The sequence below is a fragment of the Mustela nivalis genome (assembly GCF_964662115.1).
Source record: "Mustela nivalis genome assembly, chromosome: 12".
Classification (NCBI taxonomy): Eukaryota; Metazoa; Chordata; class Mammalia; order Carnivora; family Mustelidae; genus Mustela; species Mustela nivalis.
The window spans coordinates 14,010,883-14,033,802 of NC_139031.1; the positions used below are offsets into that span (position 1 = coordinate 14,010,883).

Below are 22,920 nucleotides of genomic sequence, written 5' to 3' on the forward strand. Positions count from 1 at the left end.
GCCTCCCTCCGCGCCGGTGCGCGGCGCCCCGTCCCAGCCGCAGCCGCAGCGGCCGCCCCTCCCGGGCCCGACAGCGCCGAGCCCCGAGGCCGGGCCGGGGCGCCGGCCGGGACTGCCGGGGGCGCGGCGCCGACGCCGAGGCGCGGCCATGGAGGGGAAGACCCGCGCCGGGGTCGCGCTGGTCCCGGGGCCGAGCGGCCGCGGGCCTTCCGCCCGCCGCGCCCGCCGCCTCCGCCGCCGCCCGGGGCTGCTGCTCCCCGGCCTCTGGCTGCTGCTGCTGGCTCGGCCGGCCTCGTGCGCCCCAGGTAAGCACCGCCGAGACCCTCGGGCCGCGACCCTGCCTTTTTTTATTGCTGTTATTTTCCAAAAAAGAAAAAAAAAATCCTGCTTTCCCCGCCCACCCTCTTTTATTCTCCACGGCTCCCTAGCCCTCCTTTCTTGAGATGCTTTTCCGTTCTTCTCGGGCCCGGCCAATAAAAGGCACGGCGAAAATGCACCGAGAAAGCGAACGGATTCTGGCCAGTCTTGCCAAAGGTCTGCAAAGCCCCCCTGTTATCCACGGAGCCCGAGGCGGGTCTGTGGCTTCTCCAAAGGTGCCTTTATTTTCTCTGCAAAACGCAGGCACTGGAATTGTATTTGTTCATGGCTGTGCCAGTGTGGCGTGTCAGATGTTCGGGAATACTTCATTGTAGGGGCGAAGGGGTAGCCTGGGTGTGTGGGCTTTAAAACAGTGTTGCGTTACTCCGAGCGGCCCGGCGTCCCCCAGATGCAGGCAGGCTGGCGGTGTCCCCCAGTGCACCAGGACACAAAGAACATTCAAAGAAAATCTCTTGGAAAGCGCCCTGGCCATGGATCTTTCCAGGGAAATAGCTAGTGCTATTACTTCTGCAAAGGCATCAGTACAATAGAGGGGGAAAATATTGTGATTCTTCAGTGTCGGGGCATGAGAGGAGGAAGGGTTGTTTTATAATAGATGCAGTTTACTGACTGTTCGTCACCCTGGAATTAAGAGGCATCATTTATGAAGGAGCATGTGGGCGGGTTTTGTTGCTGAAATGATTTAATTCATACTGCTTCTCTGAAATGTTTACTTGTCCACACGGAGCACACACACAGGATGCTCTGGAAAGCTTCTCTGAGCTGACACCCGGTAAACCAGTGGTTGCCCCAGCACACACCCTCCACCACTTTGGGGCAGAGAAGGAGAGGTGGAATGAGCAGCTCTGGGTGGAGAGCGGCTGCACAGTGAACACAAACAGAGCCATGGAAGCTCCTGCAAACGCTCCCTTGGCGGGGGCAGGGCCGAAGGACTGCCAAGTGGCTTTGGAAGGAAATGGAACACATTTGAAGGTGTCCCTGGGACATCACTGTCAGAATTATAACCAGTGTCCCCCAGGGGATGGTACAATAGAAACACAAGAAGGGACTTTGGGGATCACAGAGTGAAACCTCTCCTCTTACTACAGGGGAGAGTGATAGAAAATTGGCTTGGTCAAGGTCACTGGCTAGTTGGTGCAGACTCATTGCTTTTCCGTTATCCCCTGCTGCCCTGTGACCTGTAGGCTTATAGGCACCTGAGGCTACTGCAAAGATTTCCCGTGGCTGGGTGGAACCCTGGCTCAGGGAGCCCTGCCAGAGCTGGGGCGACAAAACAGGTCTCTTGCAGGCAGTATACAGAGTGCAAACAACTTTCCTAACCTAGCGGCTCAGGTCCCAGTCCCGCCCTCTGTCTGTTCCAGCCCTGCGTGTCCAGAGGAGAGGAGCATCAGGGCTTTCTGTGAGAAGAGATAATCATGAAGAGTGCCCTTGGCTTTCATCTGCAAAGAAAGCCCATCTGATACTAATGGACTCATCTGTGAAGGGACCCGACGTTAATCATTTCCATTTACTGAGTGCTTTCTCGGTGCCAGGTGCTGCATTTTATAGACACGATCCAGTCCCGTTGCAAGTTGGGCGGGATTAGCCCCATTTTACAGATGAGGAAACTAAGACTTCAGGAGTTTAGGTTAGTTTGATTCCAGACTCTATGCATTTAACTTCTGCGCAGCTTCCCCATGTGCATATACCACAGATGTTGTGCAGAGAATAAGTAATTCTTTTGATAAACTTAAAGTATATAGCGGAGATGTTTGCACTGTCCCTCTGTAAGTTTCTTCTCTTAGTCCTTCCTGTTTCCCATCAACCCCTGATACAAATATTCACCCTGGACACATGAAATTCAGTGTATTTCTGTGCTGGAGCTGACATCACAGAGGTGTCACAGTCTTCCTTTGAGTAATTTGTGTTTTGGGCTCCACCAGTTTGTACAATTACTTCTAGACCAGGTGATAGAATAGCAGCTGAAGAAGTAGAGGACCCTGGGTCTGTCCCCAGAGTTCCAGTTGGAAACTCAAAGCAGGTGCAGATCCGTGCATGGACTGTTCCTTCGAGAAAAAACATCTTTAAGGTAGCCCCTCACCCACTTCTCGAAGGCTGTGACAATCCACAGTGGTGGAGGGTCCCTTCCTGATGTAGAAGACATGGGCTGGTGCGTGCTGATTGGTGCTAGGAAGAGACTGCATTTCAGTTGGCCGGTGTCTCCTCTCTGCAACTAGGACTCTCTGGCTCCCAGTCCTGAGTGTTTCCTTTTCACCATCGGAGTGGGGATGGGGGAGGCTTTGCCGAACCCTGCCGCAGTCGTTCTGTTTCTAAAGAGCCTGATTCAGAAAATGGCATGTCTTAATCCTGTGTGGGATTTCCTGGGTTAGGCAGCAGTCCCTTTCAAGGCTGATGGAAAATGATCTCCTTCGGCAGGCTTCTCTTTCCTTGTTAACTTCTGTTAAATGGAGTCCACCTTTCAGTGGGTCCCCTTATTTCAGTCTTTATTTAAATTTCTGTGTTTTATTGATTTCTTGTCTCTTTCTGTCTCATTCAGAATCTTGAATGTGCCCTTTTTTGTTTGTTTAAACATTTATAAATTTGGTCTTGACTGTTCACGGTTGTGGAAACAATGTGAAGTACTTTGGACTTGCTTTTGATTGCATTTTTTAGGCGATCCTATATCTACAATATAAAAAGAAAGAATTACACTCCATTTATTCATCTTATTCATGGATAAGTCTTTCTTAAAAATAATGGTTACTATGAAATTGATAACTTTGCAGAGATTTTGGAAATTACTAGAAGATACAGAAAACAGGTACCCATGACCCTGCAGCCCACAGATAGCACTGTAAATAGTCTTTTCTTTGTTAACATTCAAAAGGTGAAAATGAAATTATAGGCATCATTACATTTATTACTTTTTTCACTCAATATTTAACTTAAGCATTTTCCTATTCATTAAATATTGTTTGGAAACTGTTTCATCCTAATAATTTCCTTAATTATTCTTTTATTATTTCGAGCTTTTTTGGCTGTTATAAATAATGCTACGATGAATAGCTATGTAGATAAGGTTTTATAGTTGTGTGTGTGTGTGTGTGTGTTTAGAATATGTTTCTAAAGGGAGAATTAGAATGCAATTTAAATCTAAGACCCACCAGGCTGAATCTTTGCGTGTTCAGTGTGCTGGGTGCCTAATAGGTGCTCTGTAAGTGGTTGTTGAATGAATTGACTTGTTCTGTATGGCCGTGATGCTGAAATAAACCTTAATAACTTACACAGTGGCCTGTTTCACTTCATCATCATCAGCATTGGATATTATTTTTAAAATTCTTATAGAGGGGAACCTGGATGGCTCAGTGGGTTAAGCCTCTGCCTTTGGCTCAGGCCCTGATCTCAGGGTCCTGGAATTGAGCCCTACGTGGGGCTCTCTGCTCAGTGGGGAGCCTGCTTCCCCGCCTCCCCCTCTCTGCCTGCCTCTCTGCCTACTTGTGATCTCTGTCAAATTAATAAATAAAATCTTAAAAAAAAAAAACTCTCATAGAATAAATTTGTAACCCACCGCTTAAGTTTTTTTTTATTTTGGGTTGGCTATTTTTGGTTTATTTTGTATTTGTATTCTGTGAATTCTCTCTGTTTTTGCTCACATGTATGTTGTTGGTATATATTTAAATCTTTTTATGTTAAGGATAGCAACCATTTCTCTCCTGCTGGTTGCCTTTTCTCCCTTCCAATGGGTTTTCTTTTCCATTTTATACAATTTAGAAATTCAGAAGTTTTGATTATTTTGATTAGCAAAATCTGCTGTTCTGCTTTTCTTTTTGTAACTTTTTTTCATTGCATTTATTCTCGACGTGTTAAATTTTTATCTTAATGTACTTATTATTAGCCATTTTGAGGTGAATATTTGTTGTACTTTTTGGTTTAGTATCTTATAAACAAAGACTTGAAATGATTCAAAAGTGTGATTCTCCAGCCCCCTGCTTCAGTATCACTAAGGGATGTGGGGGTGCTTGTTAAGAAGGTAGATTTCTGGGTCTCACCTTTGACCTATATTAGAGTCTTCAGTGGTGGTGCCTGGGAATCTTCATTTTTTAACAAGGTCATAGTCCTTTAAACTTTGGAACCACTGATCCAGAGACTGTACACCCAGTAATTGGAAGTTTTGGGGACACACTGCTTAATATCTCACAATTGTCTTTTCATGATTAGAACAGTTGATTCAAAATTGTGACGTTGCAATTTTGTTGTTGTTGTTGTTCTATCTTGTTGGCTTGGTTTTCTTTTGGTTGGGAATCAAAGGGCGTAGAGGACTTCATTTTAAATTCTCAGTCTGTTCACTGGGGAACAGTGGCTGCCATCTTTGTCAGGAAATGCCTCCCTTCATCCTGAAAACAGAACCCAGCCAGGGAGTTGTTAAAACTCACCAGGGACCTAGGAGCCACAGGTTTTCTATCAGTGTGCCCTGGGTGCTAGAGGCAGCTAGTTACTGTAATTAAAATTACACTAAGTTGATTCAGATGGGAAGATGCTGCTGTAACCGATCCAATTTGTTTCACGTTGCGTAGCTCACAGTGACGTGGTTGCTTTCTTGGTCTTAAGCAGCATGATTTGTTGGGGGGAGCTCACTGAACTGTGAGCTCACAGACCCAAGTGAGTTCTTTTCTGCTGGTAACTTGCTTTTTGAGTATGGACGAGTTACCTTGCTCTGGGTTTCTTTGTCGGTGTCAGAAGAGGTCGCTGAGATGATCTCTGAATTCCTTTTACCTCTTATATTTCAAGTCCACATGTTGGATAACTTGGATTGCACTTGTTACAGACAGCGACAGTCCTGTTTCTGTTGAATGTTTGTGTCAATGTCTGCCTGTCCTGTAGATGTTCCAGCCCCGTGACTTGCCGAAGGCAGTTCATTCAATTCTTTTTTTTTTTTTTTTTAATATTTTATATATTTATTTCACAGACAGAGATAGGCAGAGAGGCAGGAAAAGAGAGAGGGAGGCAGGCTCCCTGCTGAGCAGAGAGCCTGATGCGGGCCTCGATCCTAGGACCCTGAGATCATGACCTGAGTCGAAGGCAGAGTCTTTATCCCACTGAGCCACCCAGGCGCCCCTCAATTCTTTTTGTTTTTAAAAATATCCTCCTCTGCTCTCCCCTCCTGCATCCCCACCCGTGGGACACATACTTTGCTCTCTTGTATTTTCTTTTTGTCTCTTCCTTTTTTATCCATTTTCACTGATAATGCTTCAGGTGCGCTAATGCTATGGCTTATGGCTTCAGGCATTGCTTCTCCTCGTTAGTGAAAATCTAAACTTTTTACTTATTCTGAAAGTGTCAGAAGAGGTTGTTAGAAATGCAGAATCTCAGGTCCTACCCCGAACCTCCTGAGTCCGAATCTGCATTTTCATAAGCTCCTCAGGTGATTTCAAACATGCACCTGAAGTTTGGGAAGCACTGGGCCAAGATGTGGTGCCTCCTGTTCCAACCATCTGGGAGCAAGTGGTATTGGATCCCCGGGGCCTGAGTCAGCCCGCACTACTCTGGAGCCCTTCCAGATCTTCAGGGACCTTGAGATGCACCTGCCTTAGGGACTGAGTCTGTGTGAATAGTGTGCAAGAGCCCTACTGCCTTTGACCAGGCAAATTCAGGACAAAATGATTCTCTAGATCCACCCTAATTTTTAACCCATTCATTCATTATGGCCATTTGGCTGGTTGTGAAAATACTGAAATTTGGCCATACCACTTGGTAGATGGCTGCTAATCCCCAGCTCTCCAAGTCCCTGGGGCCTCCCTGTCCTCCTCAGGCACTCAACTTTTGAAGACTGAGATGTACCCACCTCAGACGGAGGGTCAGCCCACACAGGTTTTTCAGCCTCAGGGTGTGCTTCCTGGTGACAGACCAGCAGCTGATTGCGGGCCATCTGTCACTTTGGGCCGGGATGGGGTGGTGGTGCTGCTGCTGTGTTTGTTCTAGGAGTGAAATAGGGCAGAATGTTAGGGGATGGTAAAAGAGGGTGTGGAAAGGTAGGGACCACTTGTGCAGTTGAGGAAGTAGAGAGGAGCACGGCAACACCGCGTGGGGCTCAAGGAGGTGGAAGGGGGGCAGGAGGGAGAAATGGGGGGGCTCACCTGCAGTCAGAAGAATTGAGGAGAGGGTAGTTTTGTAGAGAGAGGTAGACAAGATGGGAGGACGGCAAGCAGGGGAGGAACTGGGGGCTCGAGAAAATACAGCTGGTTTCCCGAGACAACTGAGACAACAGCCTCAGCTGTCAGGCGCCTGCTGTCTGCTTGCCCCCCAGCAGCCCCGGGTGGCCCAGAGCCTTGGCGGGCAGTGAGCGGGTGACTGGGCTCCTGGGTTACCTCCTGGCAAGTCTTGGTGCGAGGTCCGACTGGGGAGGCTCCTGCTCCTGATGATGGGGTGTGGGGGGGGGGTGCCCAGCCGTGCGGAGTCATTTAGAAAACTCCTTGCTTCTGTCTTTGTTCTCCTGTCTCTTGTTTGGGCCTGCGGAAGCGACCCTTCATCACTATGGTTTTGGGCGCTAGGATTAACTTCGGAGCCAGACAGCCTAAAGGGCTTTAAAACACTGGGTAAATACCGCTGGGGAGCTTTCAAAGGGGGAAGCCTCAAACATACAAAACAAACCATCTTCTGAAGCCAGCTTTGAGGCGAACTTGGGCAAAGCCTGGGAGACAGGTGTGAACTGGTGGCCAAGTTGAGAGGCCTCTGCTGCTCCAGGTGTGGTCCACAGACGAGCAGCATCAGCAGCCCCTGGGAGCTTGTTAGAAAGGCACAGAGTCTGGGCCCTCCCCACGTCTACCCAGAGTTCACCTCTGACCACCCCTCACCCGGGATTTGTGTGCGCACTAAGGTTTGAGATGCTCCGGCCTAGGCTGTGTCTCCTTGAGGCTGGGTGCATTTCAGAGATTTTAGGGTGTTACCCAGTTACTGAGGAGGCTTTTTTACCTTGTAAAAATCCACCCCAGATTTTAAGTTGATTGGGCAAACCGGGGGAAGGAGCAGGAGCAGAGTAGTCGGTTCAGAGCTGAGCTGGTGTCTGGCTGGACGTGCGAGTCAGAGCGCTGGTCCCACTCCGCCTCTCCCCACAGAACACCCCCCCCCAACCCCCATGGGGCCCGAGTGTGTTTGGGAGCCTTTTTTCTAGCCCTTAATTTCTCTGCCCCGATAGCAGGAGTCAGGGCGGCTGGCTGTGGAGGCCTGCGGGAACACGTGGAGCTCCTTGAGGCAAACAGGTGTCCAAGCTGAGGTGGAGGTGGAAGGGCCCCAGGTGTCTGTCAGGAGATGAACGGATTAACAAAATGCGGCTTATACACACAATGGAATTATTCCTTCTTAAAAAAGAAGGAAATTCGGACACACGCTATAGCATGGACGGACCACGACATTCCGCCAAGTGAAATAAGCCAGTCACCCAAAGACAAAACCTGCATGAGTCCTCTTAGCGAGGTATCTGGAGTTGTCAGCATCCCGGGGACATGGTGCTCTCCAGGGGCTGCGTGGAGGAGGGAATGGGGGCGTAGTGTGCGATGGGGACAGAGTTTCAGTTCCTCAAGACGAAACGTGTTCTGGAGATTGGTTGGTTGCACAACGGGTGTGAAGATACTTAATGTTACTGAGCTGTGCGCGCAGAAGTGGGAGGTCGATATGGTGAACTTTCGGTTATGTGTGTGTGTGTTTTTAACCACAATTATTAATCAAAACAAAGTGAAGCTGGGTGGGGGCTTGCTGGTTGGGTAGCAGAAGTGGACGCTTGGGAGAGCTGGGAGCCACAGTCTGGGGACAGGGCAGGAGCACACGACAGGTGTTCCGTGGGCTCAGGTGAGAGGCGGGAAGCAAGGGCTTCTGCAGACCATCAGAGGCCAGATCTGCATGGGGACAGGGAAGGGGCAGGTCAGAGCCTGGTGGCCAGGAGAGGAGTCACAGCCCCTGCACCTGGCCTGTGGCATCAGCTAGGATGTCCAGGCCTGTCTGCCTCAGGACTGCTTCACCTCACCCTGACCGCCCCCGACTCACTGCACCTATCTCTCACCTCACCGCTCATCTCACTCTTCACCTCACCCATCACCCCTCACCTCACCTCACCCCTCACTTCTCATCTCATACTCGTCACCTCACCCCTCACCTCACCCCTTACTTCTCATCTCATACTCGTCACCTCACCCCTCACCTCACCTCTCACCTCACCCCTCACCTCACCCCTCACCTCACCCCTCACTTCTCATCTCATACTCATCACCTCACCCCTCACCTCACCTCTCACCTCACCCCTCACCTCACCCCTCACCTCTCATCTCATACTTGTCACCTCACCCCTCACCTCACCCCTTACTTCTCATCTCATACTCGTCACCTCACCCCTCACGTCACCTCTCACCTCACCCCTCACCTCACATCTCATACTCGTCATCTCACCCCTCACCTCACCTCTCACCTCACCCCTCACCTCACCCCTCACCTCACCTCTCACCTCACCCCTCACCTCACCCCTCACCTCTCATCTCATACTCGTCACCTCACCCCTCACCTCACCCCTCACTTCTCATCTCATACTCGTCACCTCACCCCTCACCTCACCCCTTACTTCTCATCTCATACTCGTCACCTCACCCCTCACCTCACCCCTCACCTCACCCCTCACCTCACCTCTCACCTCACCCCTCACCTCACCCCTCACTTCTCATCTCATACTCGTCACCTCACCCCTCACCTCACCTCTCACCTCACCCCTCACCTCACCCCACCCCTCACCTCACCCCTCACCTCACCTCACCCCTCACTTCTCATCTCATACTTGTCACCTCACCTCACCTCTCACCTCACCCCTCACCTCACCCCTCACTTCTCATCTCATATTCGTCACCTCACCCCTCACTTCTTATCGTCCCTCCCTTCTCACCTTGTCCTTCACCCTTCACATCTCACCCTTTACCTTTCACCTCCCCCCTCACCTCACCCTTAACCTCAGCCCTCACGTCCTATCTCACCCCTCCCCCTTTACTTCTCACCTCACCCCTTCCCCGCCCATCTCACCTCCCCCGTCGTCACCTCTCACCTCACCTCTCACCCGTCTTACCTCCTCACCTCGCCTTTCATCTCACCTTTTATCTTTCCCCTCACCTCATCATCTTCATGGTATTGATGGAGGATGGGCTGGGGGACTGGGCTGGGGAGGCTGAATAGAGTCTGGGGAATTTATAAAATCAGATTCTTTTTCCTAGCCCTTGGAATGGTGCTTTTAAATATTTTTATGCATTTTCACTACGACAATAGTTTTATTGGTTTTTTTCCTGATTAGGAAAATAATATGTGTTCATTGCACTGATGTGGGTGTACCATTCTTTCTGCCTAGAACATTCTTAATCTCTGATATTATCTACACGGTTTACTACCCGCTTTCTTCAGGTCTGCTCAGATCTCATGTGGTCAGAGAAGCTTCCTCTAACTAAGTTTTAAAAATACAGTGACCTCCTTCATAATTCCTTGTTCCAGACTCTGCCTCAGTTTCCTCCGTGGCGCTCAGCACCGTCTCCTGCGTGTCTCTTTATTCCCTGTCGGCGTGCGTGAGACAGTAAGCTTCCTGAGCGCCAGCTGTGTTCTTCTGTGCTGTTTCCTCATTTACTCGTCCCATCTTTCTCCAGTGACTGCTCTGGGCCGGCGCTGTGGTGGGCCCTTCCGATCCATGGGTGAACCCGCTTACCCGTATGCTGGGTTCCTAGGCCATATGTGCCAGGAAGGAATGGGGCAGAGAAAAGGCTTGGGTGTGAGGGATTGAAGTTTTAATCTGAGTGGTTAGGGAGGCCTCATGGAGAAGGCGAGTATGGTAGTATGCTAGGGCTGCGGTAACGAACCGCCACAAACTGAGTGGCTTACACAAAAGTTACTGTCACATGGTTCTGAAGACCAGAAGTCCCAGATCAAGGTCAGCAGGGCAGTGCTCCTTCGGAAGGCGTTAAGGAAGGGTCTGTTCTCAGTGTGTCTTCGAGCTTCTGGTAGTTCCTTAGGCTTGTGCAGCACAACTCTGATCTCCGTGTGGCCTTCTCCATGTGTGCGTGTCTGTGTTCAAATTTCCCCTTTTATAAGCACAGTCATGTTGGATTAGGGCCATCCTACCCCAGTGTGACCTCATCTTAACTAATGACATTTACAGTGACCCTGTTTCCACATAAGGTCACATTCTGAGGTACTGGGGCTTAAGACTTGAACATATGAATTTGGTGGTGGTCGGGGGGAGGGCATGGTGCACCCTGAACAGGGACATTTAATCTAAGACTTGAAGGAGGTGAGGGGGTGAGCCAAGCAGGCCTTTGGGGAAACAGCGTTCCCAGAAGGTGAAATAGGCAGCATAAAAGTGGGAGTTTGCCTGGTGTTGGGGGAGGGGTAGGAGGCCAGTGTGCCCAAAGCGGAGCGGGTAGGGATGAGGGTCAGCAGGTGCTTAGGTGGGTGCTGGGCGTAGGGGGAAGTGGGTGCTGGGGCGGAGCATCAGAGGCCCTCTTAAGGATGTTGGCATCACTCCGGTGAGGTGGGAAGCGGTTGGAGGGTTTTGAGCAGAGGAGGGATATGATGAAGCTTAAAATGTAAAATTTATTGCACATTAAATGAATTCAGATGGTAAAAAAGATGTAAGTTAGAAAGTGAAAATCACCCCAAATCCTACCACTCCGAGATAACCATTATGACATTTTGGTGTTTCTCTTTTCAGATTTCTTGTTCACACATACAAGCACATACACATACACACAAAGTGATGGTGTCATACTCGCCATGTTGTTTGCTGACTTGCTTTCTTGCACTTCACACTTTATCATTGAATCTTTACATTGTCAGGAAATGTGGATCCATGTTATGATTGGGTATGATGCTCTGGATGTTCTATACTTTACTTAACCAGCTCTCTGTCCGTGGGTAATTATATTGCTTTCAGCATTTGCTGTGACAAAGAACATTGCTATGAACATCTTTGTATTTCTGTCTTTCCATACTTTTCTAATTATTCCCTTAGGATAAATTCCCAGAAATAGAATTGCTGGACTAGGCAGTATTCATACATTAGATTTTGATGCATATTGCCAAATTGCTCTCTAGAAAGGTTGAAGCACTCTGCATTCTCTCTAGCAATGAATCAGAGCACCGTTTTGCTTCTTCCCTTCATCTGACTGGCTGTTACCAATCTTCATTATCTTTGCCAAACTCCTAGGTAACAAATAGCTGCTTTAAAGTTGCATTTCTTTGGCTCTTAATTGGCAGTCGGGCCTGTCATCGAGGCCCCCTTTGCTCTCCTTCTTTGGTTCTCTCCTGCAGAAATCTCCAGGCTGACCTGGGAGTCATGATACCCAGTAATTACAGAGCGCTAGCTAGCCAGGTGCCGAACGTTGTGGGAGGCACAATGTATCTTTTTAAATCTGTACAGTAACCGCAGGAGGTAAGAGCTATTATTATCCCCATTTTGCAGATTAGAAAGACCAAGATCAGAGAGGGTTACTAACTTGCTCAAGGTCATACAACTAGCAAGAGTCTTCCTACCTTCAAGGTTGGGGTGGGGGTTGTACCTCAGCCAGTGCCTCCCGGGCTCTTGGTCCATACTAGTGAATGAGTCTATAATCTCTACCATTTAGATGCCGACATCTAAGGTTTTGCTTGCTGGGTAGAGTGAACTCTTTGGGCAGAGCTCTGCAGTCAGGGTCCTCTGTGGCCCCTGCGTGTGTCAGACGCCCTGGCTGGCTGTGAAGGCTCGCCCAGGGCCCCACACAATGATAGAAATGAAACTGGACCCCAAAGTCAAAGGCACAGACAAGGCTTTATTAGGGCTACATCTCGAGTGGAAGAGAGACAGGGCACAGGCGGGGAGACCCTGATTGTATAGAGACAGTTCCCTCCTCCTGATTGGTTGGAAGGGCCTCGTCCTGATTGGTGGATATTCGCCTCTGAGGCAGGTCATTGGTGCTTTTTGGAGCCGCGGCTTCTATTTTAATTCCGACTTGCCTGTGACTGGGTGTCCTGGGCCTGCTCTGAGAGAAGCATGTGTGATAATGATAGTGTCCCGTGTGCATAATGGCTTTCACTCAGGGCTTGTGCCCGTGGTCCCTAACTGTCTCCTGTAGAAGGTGCTCACTATCTTGGTTAAGAGAAATGAAGGAAGCGGGCATGTGAAAACTACAGTATTGTGTGTCATTGAGGTTTCATTTTGTTTGATCCCAGCAGATTAAAAATTTAAAGTTTTAAAAGTAAAAAAAAAAAAAAAATTCAGAAAGTTAAAATTAATCTTTCGAGCCTATAGTCCCTATCCTCCCACACGGAGAATAACATTTTTTGTAATACCAAGTAACATTTTTGTACTGCATTTCCTCTCTTATGTGCTGGGCCATATCCTTGTGGGTTTGATAATATTTCTTCTTTGTTTCGGCTACACTGTCTTCCTGTGGTTTGTTTCTGACTGCAGAGCGTGTGGTTGGAATACATTTTCTTTCTTAATAAATTGGCATATACCACTGGTTTAAAATCAATTTCTCACTAACTCTGAAATTTTGGTGGAAGGAAGTCAATGCCATAAAATAAATACCTTGTTGGAGACTCCACCAGTGTAACTCGCTGTCCTGGTTCCATTGTTTTATGTGCCCCTTGAGCCTTTTTAGTTCTTCGTAAAGCACAGTGTATTAATTCCTTGAGTTCTTGCCTGGATCTGGTGTTAAAGTTTAACCTTCTGAATAATTTCCAGAAATCTTAGGCCTGAATCTGTTCTATTTGTTCCCTCACAGTTTATATTGACTTTACTCATTGACAACCTTCAAGTTTCTCTTCTCCCTCTTGCAATTCAAGGTTCAAGTCCCACCGAGAGGAAAGCCACATGTAGAATATGTATTCTCTCAATCAGGATAGACTCATTTTGTTGCAGAAAGAACCCCAACTCTCAGTGGGTTTCACCTTTTGGCTTCAAGACGCCACCATGCTGATATTTCCCTTTGTCTCTTTCCTTTACCTTTTGGATTTTGTGTGGTTCTGGAAATTTTGCTTTTCCATCCTAGTCTTGGGTTTTCCAGTGCCAGAATGAGTGCCTGAAGGTAGACCAGTTATATGAAGGCCCCATTCATTCGTGCATGTGTGCATTTTTCAGCTAACATTTTATTTTTTAAAAAAGATTTATTTATTTTTTGGAGGGGGAGAGGGGCAGAGGGACAGAGAATCCTAAGCAGACTCCATGCTGAGTGTGGAGCCTGACGCAGAGCTCAAGACCCTGAGATCACAGCCTGAGCCAAAACGAAGATTTGGATGCTTAACCAGCTTTGCCATCCAGGCGCCCCCTCAGCCAGCATTTTTTGAGCACTCACTACCATGTGCTAGATGCTGGGATATGAAGGTGAATATGGCAGTCAGTCATGGCCCTCAAGGAATTCTGTCAGGAAGGCGAGAGAGTCCTATACGTAAGTAACTATACAACAGTATGGTCGGTGCCGTGGTAGAGGATGACAGTGATGATACAAAGAAGGCAAGAACTGGTTGCAGATGTAGGATCAAGGAACTGTGTGGGATATTTTGTTTTAAGATGGGACGTAAGATTGGAGCATTCTTTTAGTGCTGAAGGGGAGCATTGTTCAGTTATGTATGACAGCATAACAAATCACCCCAAAACTGAATGATACGAAACAATAATGATATATTATTTCTCATGATTCTCTGGGTCAGGAATTTGGACAAGGTTCAGATGGGCGATTCTTCTCCATATAGTCACTACTGAGGTCCCCCACTTGGCTGCCTATGGTTGGTGCTGGGATTGGGCTGGAAGGTTTAGGAGGGCTTCACTGATGTGTCCGGTTCCTTGGTGCTCCTCCATATGCCCCCCCCTTCTCGTATGACTGTCTGAGGCTTTCTCGAAGCATAGTGGTCTCAGGGTAGTAGGATTTGTTATTAGGCTACAGGCTTCCAAGAGGGGTGAAATAGAAGCTGCCAGTTCTCTTAAGATCCTGGGCTTGAAATTTACCCAAGGAAGCCATGAGAATGTTGCTTCTTGTGCATATTGTTGGTTAGAGCAAGTCACAAAGCCAGCCTAGACTCAAGGGTTGGGAGGGGACAGGAGCTCGCCATTGATGGATAGAATAGCATATGAATTGATGGTAGACATCTTTGGAGATCGTCTGCCACAAGCACAGAATTATCCCGGATGGAGAGGAGCTGGAAAGGAGACAATTGCTGGAGCAAGTTCTCAGAGTGGACTGAGGGAATAAGTGGTAACAACAGGCATTATAACAGCAAACTCACACTAACTGTGCCCTTCCCATATGCAGGGCATTCTCTGGGCACTCAGCACGTGTTCACTGTATTTATTTATTTAATCCTGACAGCAACCCTGTCAGGTACAATTGTTAACTCCCTTTCTCAGATGAAGAAGTCGATACACGGGGAGGTGAAGTAACTTGCCTTAGGTCGCCCATCTAGTAGCTGGGAGCGGAGGAATTCAGGCTCCTTGGACAGGAAGGATGGCGTCTCTTCCACTGAGGTAGGTGGGAAGGAAGGAGTGGTGGGTGCAGGTACGCGTGGGAGGGTCATGCTGTTGAGGAAGCCGACGTCCGATTGACTCTTTTTTTTTTTTTTTTTATCGTGCTGTGGTCATCACTTAAGTGCGATGGGGCTGAAGCAGTTTGGGCTCCATGAAAAAGTTGTTTCTGGTTGTAGCATCTGTGCATCATAGCGGAAGGGGCAGAGCAGGGAGCTATAAAGGGACTGTTGAGTGGTCGAGGTGTGTGCAGCAGCAGCACCCTCCCTTGGCCCAGTGGGGGTGTCTGTGGCTGGATATGTCAGGTGGAGAAGGTACACGGTGGGGCTGATCCCAGAACCGCTCTTTGAACCCTTCATAAAAGTCTCTTAGATCTATATTTTCTCCGGCTGCTGTGACTGTCTCGCCTCACAAGATTTGCCCAGTGGCTCTCAGAAAGCAGCATGTCCATCATAGATTTGAAAAGAAGAGTGCCAGGTGACTCCCTGTGTTGATCCTACAAATGTTCCTTGACTTTGCATTGGGTGCCTGTTCCACGTACCAAGTGTCAAATGTCAAGTCTTGAGATTGCCCCTGGGACAACTTAGAATAGGCTCCCAGAAGAGATGCCACTCTTTTTGGTGGGGTGAAGCATGTGGGCATTGACTGTCACCCAGCTCAGGGTGAGGCTCCTATTCCATAGGCCACACTGATGGCCTGCAAGGGGCCCGTCTTTCCACAGGACTGCACAGGAAGGGGTCATGCTGGGGATTGAGGAAGAGCCTGCGCTTTGGGTCCCATCCACCCCTTTTATTTGCTCGTACAGTGTGGGATCTATGGTGTTGCTGCAGTCTCCCAGTGCTTACCACTTATATTCTTGAAGACTTTGAATCATAGGAGTCTATTTTCATAATAATTTGATCTCTTTGGAAAATTCAGAAGGTACCTCCACATGTCTTTCTAGTCCCACAGAGCTTTAGAAAGCATTTCTTTCTTTCTTTCATTTTTTAAAAAATATTTTATTTATTTGACAGATCACAAGTAGGGAGAGGCAGGCAGACGGAGAGGGGGAAGCAGGCTCCCCGCTAAGCAGAGAGCCCGATGCGGGGCTCAATCCCAGGATCCTGGGATCATGACTTGAGCCGAAGGCAGGGGCTTTAACCCACTGAGCCACCCAGGAGCCCCTAAAAAGCATATCTTGCAAAAAGCACACTTAATATGCAAGAAACAGCTTTACCCCAGAAGGTTCCAGATAAACTCTTATGAGGTGCCGAAGTCTATAGTTTTGGCTCCAGCCTGGGGTGCCTGGTAGGTTCTGGGTGTCTGGGATCCACTTGCTGGTATTAGAAACATTTTAGTCTGTTATTTTTTGACATATTATACTATCTCCTAAGCCATAGGGCTCCAGGGGACAAATTCTACTTCTCCTGGACCCCAGTGGCCCAATAAGCCTTCAGCCAGTTGGAGTGGGGATATCACTCTAATTCCTGCTTTGATTTGTCTATCTTGGATTAAGTTCTGTGGTGTGAGCTAAAGCCTCTAACTGGACCAGATCTTATCCACGTCAGAGGACCGGCAGTCTTCTCCATCTCTGCCCTGTAGTCCAGAGAACGGACCTGAAACCATGAGGCCATGACATTGGGAGTTGAAAATGGTTAGTGCTTAACACTGGTGTTTAAAGAAGGGTCATGTCTAATTCAGAGGCACGGCTCCTTGCAGTCGCTCTGTGATCCTTACAAGTGGGGTTGGCTCATTTCCCTTGACCCAGCAAGTCAGTTCTTTGGAATTTAACCAACTTCTGACTCTTTGACAGTAGAATTTACATAACTGAATAAAGACATTTGTTAATGGATCCTCTAATCAAGAAAAATCAATGTCTCAAACTTAACGTAAATTTTTTTTTTTTTTAAAGATTTTATTTATGTTTGTGAGAGAGAGAGAGAGCACGCCCGCCCCGTGCTTGCTCACAAGATGGGGGAGGGCAGAGGGAGCAGCAGACTCCCCACTGAGCAGGGGGCTCCATGATGCCGATGATGCCAATGATGCCGATGATGCCGGGTTCCATCCCAGAACCCTGGAATCGTGACCTGAACTGAAGGCAAACAGACGCTTAACCAAATGAGCCACCCAGGTGCCCCTTAATGTAAATTTAAATCTTATTTTACAACAAAACTTTCAAGACTTACTTCATGTTGAAATAACTGATAACCAACATCAGGGTTAAAAATCATCATAACAATGATTATATTTTCTCCATTTATAAAATCCGGGTTTGAACTGCAGGCTTTTTATGGGAATTAAATAGAAAGACCTTTTACCCTGTGCCGTTTGGGCCTCTGCACCATGAACCTCCCCTACTCCCTTTTTCCCATAGTGGGAACCCCATTCATATGATCTTTTTATTCCATGATGCCCACTCAGTGTCCCGTACAGGCAGACGAATGAGTGAGTGAATGCGTGAGTGGCCCTTTTTCTAGTTGTTCATGGTCGTGATTTGTGGTCATCTTTTGGTTTTAGTGGTTGGTCAGTTGCTGAGAGGGAATGAATTAATATACACCAGGTTTTTGTAATACTATTGGGGTTGTTGAGTTCAAAAATTATGCATCAGAACTTCTAGCAATAGTACGAAAACAAATCTGCATTTCCTTAAGAGGGTAGCTTGTGCACCTACCTGGACAGGAGCAGCTTCTGAATCATACCACATTGTTTGGGTCCCATTGGATCGTTGCTGAGAGATCCAGTGGGGTCTGCCGTCCACACTGGGTGGCGGTTGCTAGGCTGGTCCTTTCTGGACCTGGGAGAGGGAGGTGGCTGATGGGGGATAATGGAGCAACAATAAAGGGAACTGGGATGAGAGAAATACTCTTAAGTGACAGTCCCCGGCAGAGTAGTCATCATGGGAAGTATGTGATAGATTGTAAAATAGTTTCCGAGTCATGGAACTTTTCAGCTGGGGAGTTATATAAATAATCATTCATCTATCTCTATATATGTCAATTTCTACTTCTGTGGCCTTGACAAGATGCCCCAGGGCCTGCACCGCCAGGATCCAGACTGTAGGAGTTGGAGCCTCTTCCTTTAGGACACACCCAACAGGATGAATTTCAGCCTTTTTATTATTCTGTCAAGATTCAAGTTTTGGGGAGAGAGCCTGTGGCTTAGGATTGCTGCCCCTTCCTTGGGCAGGAGAGCGTGGGCCTCTTGGGTGACAGATGTACTTAGATCATGCTCCGTGGTGGAGGGATCGTCCCCAAAACAAGACTGGGGGAAACCGAAACCAATGTCTACTCCCATGGCCTGCATGTGCGAGTCATGCAGGTGCAAACGTGCAGACCCATAATCAGAGAGAAACACGCCTGTGTATCCAGAGGAAGACAGTCATGCAAAGATGAGAAGAGGCAGAAATAGGCATTAACAGACATTTCCACGCATACAAAATATGTGAAGACACGTGAGTATATAAAGATGCATCATGTGTACGAGGGTGTAGGTCAGTAGCGGCATGTACAGAGATGCCCCTATAGACAGGCGCATGGAAATACATGCATAAATGCAGACCCACTTACGAATACGTGCCCATGGCAAAGTGCGTGGGTGCTTGGAGAGAAAATGAGCAGAGGAAAGGAGGCTGCATCGTAGAGGGCGGATAAAGGAGAGAGAGTCGGGGGGCAGCAGAGCGCCACGCTTTCGCCAAGTAGTCGGTCAAGATTTATAGACTGGCTTTGGATTTCTGCCTGTGCTCTTCCTAGGCCTCTTGGCTCTGGTCCCTGTTCCTGTATCCACTAAGTTCATTTGATCAGAAGGGCAACGTGATGCCACAGATGGCAATCTCCCCGCGGAGCCTTCATTTACCTTGTTCTGCCTGTATTAATGGAACAGCCTCTTCCCCCTTTCATGCCTCAGTTTCTTCCTCTGCTCCTACCTTACCGTCCTGGCTGTGTGGCTGTTCCCATAAGGGGAACTATGTTGAGTTCTTTTATGCTTCCATGCCTTTGTACATGCTGTTCCTATACTGTTCCTTCTGCTTGGGATGCTCTTTCTTCTCATTTGCCTCATTCTACTCTTCTCTCGAAAATTGCAGGCCTGATGTTGCCTCCTCCAGGAAGCCTTCCAGAAATCCCAGAATGGTTTAGACACCATTCCTCCATGTGCATCCCTATTAAAGCACTAACCACTCTGCGCTATAATTGTTTTTTAACCAGATTGGAAGCTTCTGGAGGGTAGAGATGTATATTTGTATCCTTACCATCTAATGTTGTACCTGGTCCTCAATAAACATTTGTTGAATTGTTAAATGAATGATTGAAAGAACGATTCTGTGAATGAATGAATGATTGTATAAATGAGCAAATGAACTAGAATAAATAATGACTTGGTGAGTTCGGTAACCTGAACTTCATAAAGCTGGGAATTCCTTTTATTTTTTGCTGCTTCTGACCTGTTTTCTCCTCTTGAATCATAATTCAGAGCTGCTTTTCATACCCCCCGTTCTTACTTGAAGATCTTACTCATGTGGTTGAACCTCAAAACTACACCTTAACTTAAACCCCTGGAGTTGATTGTCATTGAAAACTAAGTAGTTTCTGAGTCTGAGTTTTCCTGGCATGCCCATTCCTTCTGTGTGGGACAAGAAAGGTTTATTTGTCTCTGATGGCAAATAATACTCATTTATACTTTGTGAAGTATGGGAAGTACATTTGGAAGAAAATAAGGATCTTTATTTCTACCACCTCACTATTTTGTAAAATGTCTGATATATGTTTTTATAGTCTTCTAGGAAATGTGCATACATGTATGCACATGTAGAAAAGACTTGACTTTTCCATAAAATGAGATCTATGAGAGATCTATCTGTGTAATCTCGCATCTTGTAAATTTTACTTCCGGACAACTGTTTCCCATGCTATCACATACTCTCTGAAATGTTTTTGAGGAATGCATAGTATTCCTTTACAGAGCAGAATTTTTCAGGTCACTCTTTAATTGTTTGGTATCTTTATTGATGCTTATTGTTGCTATTATATACGATGTTACGATGAACCACTTTGTACATAGGTGTTTGACTTCTAGTTATTTCCTTTAGGATGGGTTTATCAAAGAAGAATAACCGGGTCAAGAAGGGTAGGCTTTAAAAGAAAAAAATCTCGTGTGTCCGTGTAAACCAGAATGCACTGCAGAAGAGCGATTACAAAATACGCCCTCTCTGTTGGGATTTTCAAAATAGATTTATGGTTCGTGTCATTGAGCTGTTTTCCAGAACAGGAGTTCTCTGGCTGGGACTGTTGCTTTTCCCAGCCCTGCTGTGTGGTCATGTTCTGTGTCATCTCTCATTGGGAGCAGGTGTTTCCCCAGAAGGGGGTCCCCACCCTATGCACGCCTTTAAAGATCCAGAGCCCGGGAGACAGAAGGTGTTGGCTTTGGGAATCTTGGCCACACTGGGGATGTGGGATGTTGTTTCCTGGGGCCTGATGGTGTGATCTAGAGGTGAGAGGAGGGGCGCTGGAGAACTAGGCCCTTTTCTGGGGCATCCCGCCTGCCGTCACCCAGCGGTGACCCTCCTTTGTGCAGCAACTCTTTCCATTGTCTTTGTACTGGTGGTCATACTAGTGACTGATCGATCGATCGCTTATTGGGGTAAATACGCACGACACAGGATCTACCACGGAACCATTTTTATGGGCACTGTGCGGCGGTATGAAGCGCACTCATGCTGTTGTGTGCTAACTCCAGAAGTTACCATCTCTTACCGAAACTCTCCCAGTGACTTTTAATTCGGAGCAGTTCAGGGTCAGGGACCGTGTCTCCAGATCCCAGAAATCTGGGGCAGTCTGTGGCACAGAGTAGCAGCCTGTCGGTGTTGACAGAAGAGATGGCGGAGCCCCCTGGGGGTACATCACGGGAGGCCCAGCTCTATGGTTTGGGGTCTTCCCTGTTGCTGGGTATGGCCCTGTCCGCCCTGCCCACAGCTCCCCGACTCCGCTGTCCTGGAATTAGCACAAGTGCCCTCTGCTTCCTTTTCTTTTCTTTGTTTCTTTCTTTCTTTTTTTAAATTAGGTTTTATTTATTTATTTGTGGTGAGATAGAGAGCACAAGCAGGGGGGGCGGCAGGCAGAGAGAGGGAGAAGCAGGCTCCCTGCTGAGCAAGGATCCCAATGTAGGACTCGATACCAGGACTCAGGGATCATGACCTGAGCCGAAGGCAGATGCTTAACTTACTGAGCCACCCACCCATCCCTCCTTCCTCTTCTTTTAGCCATTTCTGTCTACTTCATTCACTTGCCCTTATGAGGATCAAATTTTTATTATTCTCAATCTGAGTTTTTATGTATACATCTTGTTTCCCTGCTAAGATGATTCGCTCCCGGCCAGCATAAAGCCTTGCATGTTATAATATTACTGCTGAAGACTGATATAATAGTTCATTGAAGCTAAGATGCCATCAGCAGCGTGATGGGCCATTTATTTTTTGCACCTCTGAGAAAGCAGTATCATGAATCAAAAAACACTGCCACTTAAGCCATGACACACCATTGGTTCCAAGTGCACCCTAATTTCAGATATCTTAGAATGTGAAAAAATGTATTTTTGAATGGATGAATCTCAGTAAGCAAGAAATAAATGCTTGTTTCATGTTTTGTTTCTCTGTGTGTATCTGCATTAGGTGAAAGACGGGTGAGAACGTTTATAGATGTTATAGGCAACTATAGGGAAAATAAAATTTTATTTTGTGAAAATTCTTGAATAAATTTCCACTCATTCTCTTCTTGAGGATGTAAATCACAACGTTCCCTTTTGAATTGAGCACTCCATTCTTTCCTGAAGTGGCTGTCCTTCTTTTGATTCACTTGTGTTTCTTTCATTTTTTTTAAAAAATATTTTATTTTTTTATTTGACAGACAGAGATTACAAGTAGGGAGAGAAGCAGGCAGAGAGAGAGGAGGAAGCAGGCTCCCCACTGAGCAGAGAGCCTGATGTGGGGCTCAATCCCAGGACCCTGGGATCATGACCTGAGCTGAAGGCAGAGGCTTTAACCCACTGAGCGACCCCGGCACCCCATCATATTTTTGTTTTTTACTACAGATTTTCAGTTTATTCGTTCTGGGTTGTTTTTTTTTTTTCTTTTTCTTTTTCTTTTTCTTTTTTTTTTTTTGCCGTGTTTCCTGTAGGAAGGGTGATCTTTCTTTTAAAGGCCTCCTAGAAACCTCTAGAGTATTTTTTTTTCAGGGCCCCAAAGAGTCTTACAATTAGCACAGAGTGACAGAAGTGATAAGAGCAAGTGTTAGTGTCTTTAATGTCAAGTGCAAATTTCAGTGACTGAAAAATGCATTTTCAGAGTATGAATATTTTGCTAAAGTGGCCCATTAGATGATTATATTAGCAGCTGGTTGGATCTTCAGGTCCTGGGAATTCATATCAGCAATTTACAGTTCCTACTGCTTAACTATGGGTAACCTTCAGTGAATACCCCTTGATACAATGTGTCCTTAATTTATTCCTGGGAACTACATTTTCTTTTTAAATTACACTGCTGAGAAGAGCAGGAACAAGAAAGTGTTTTTGTTTCTATGGGCCCTCAAACCTATTTCTGCTAAAACTTCTTGATTATTAACTCACTTGCCTTAGCTTGATTTCTTTTATGTGCCTAATCTTGTTTACACCCAGATCCTGAATTCTTATTTTTTTCTAGGGCATATTATTAATAATTATACAAAGAGCTGGCATGTGTTTTGAAAGCTCGCCTCTTTATTGTTCAGTGGCTCTTGACCTTGGGCACATTAAATCACCTGGGAAAGTTTCAGCCTCCAGCCCATATCCAGACAATTGCAGTTCGGATCTCAGAGCGGAACCCGGGTATCATATCCCTGCCGTGTACTATCTCATTTAATCTGTCCGACGACGCTGTGAGGCTTATATTCTTTTCCTTATTTTATGGACGGAAATACCGAGGACAGGATTGAGTGACCCAGCGTTACTGGAGACTCAAACCCAGTCTGTCAGATATCGAGGACTGTTCTTTCCATACCTATTAGGTATGCATTGGCACCAGATTGTTTCATTAAGACAAAGCAATTATT

At 47.0% G+C, this 22,920-nt stretch overlaps 1 protein-coding gene across 1 annotated transcript in view; it reads left to right on the forward strand.

Annotated features, from left to right (window-relative positions):
- Positions 1 to 22,920, forward strand: part of KIAA1549 — a 136,371-nt gene continuing 113,451 nt past the window's right edge. The window contains exon 1 of the mRNA XM_082693869.1: positions 1 to 305. Coding sequence (XP_082549995.1) covers positions 149 to 305 — 157 coding nt within the window. The 5' untranslated portion in view covers positions 1 to 148. The remainder of the gene's footprint in view (positions 306 to 22,920) is intronic.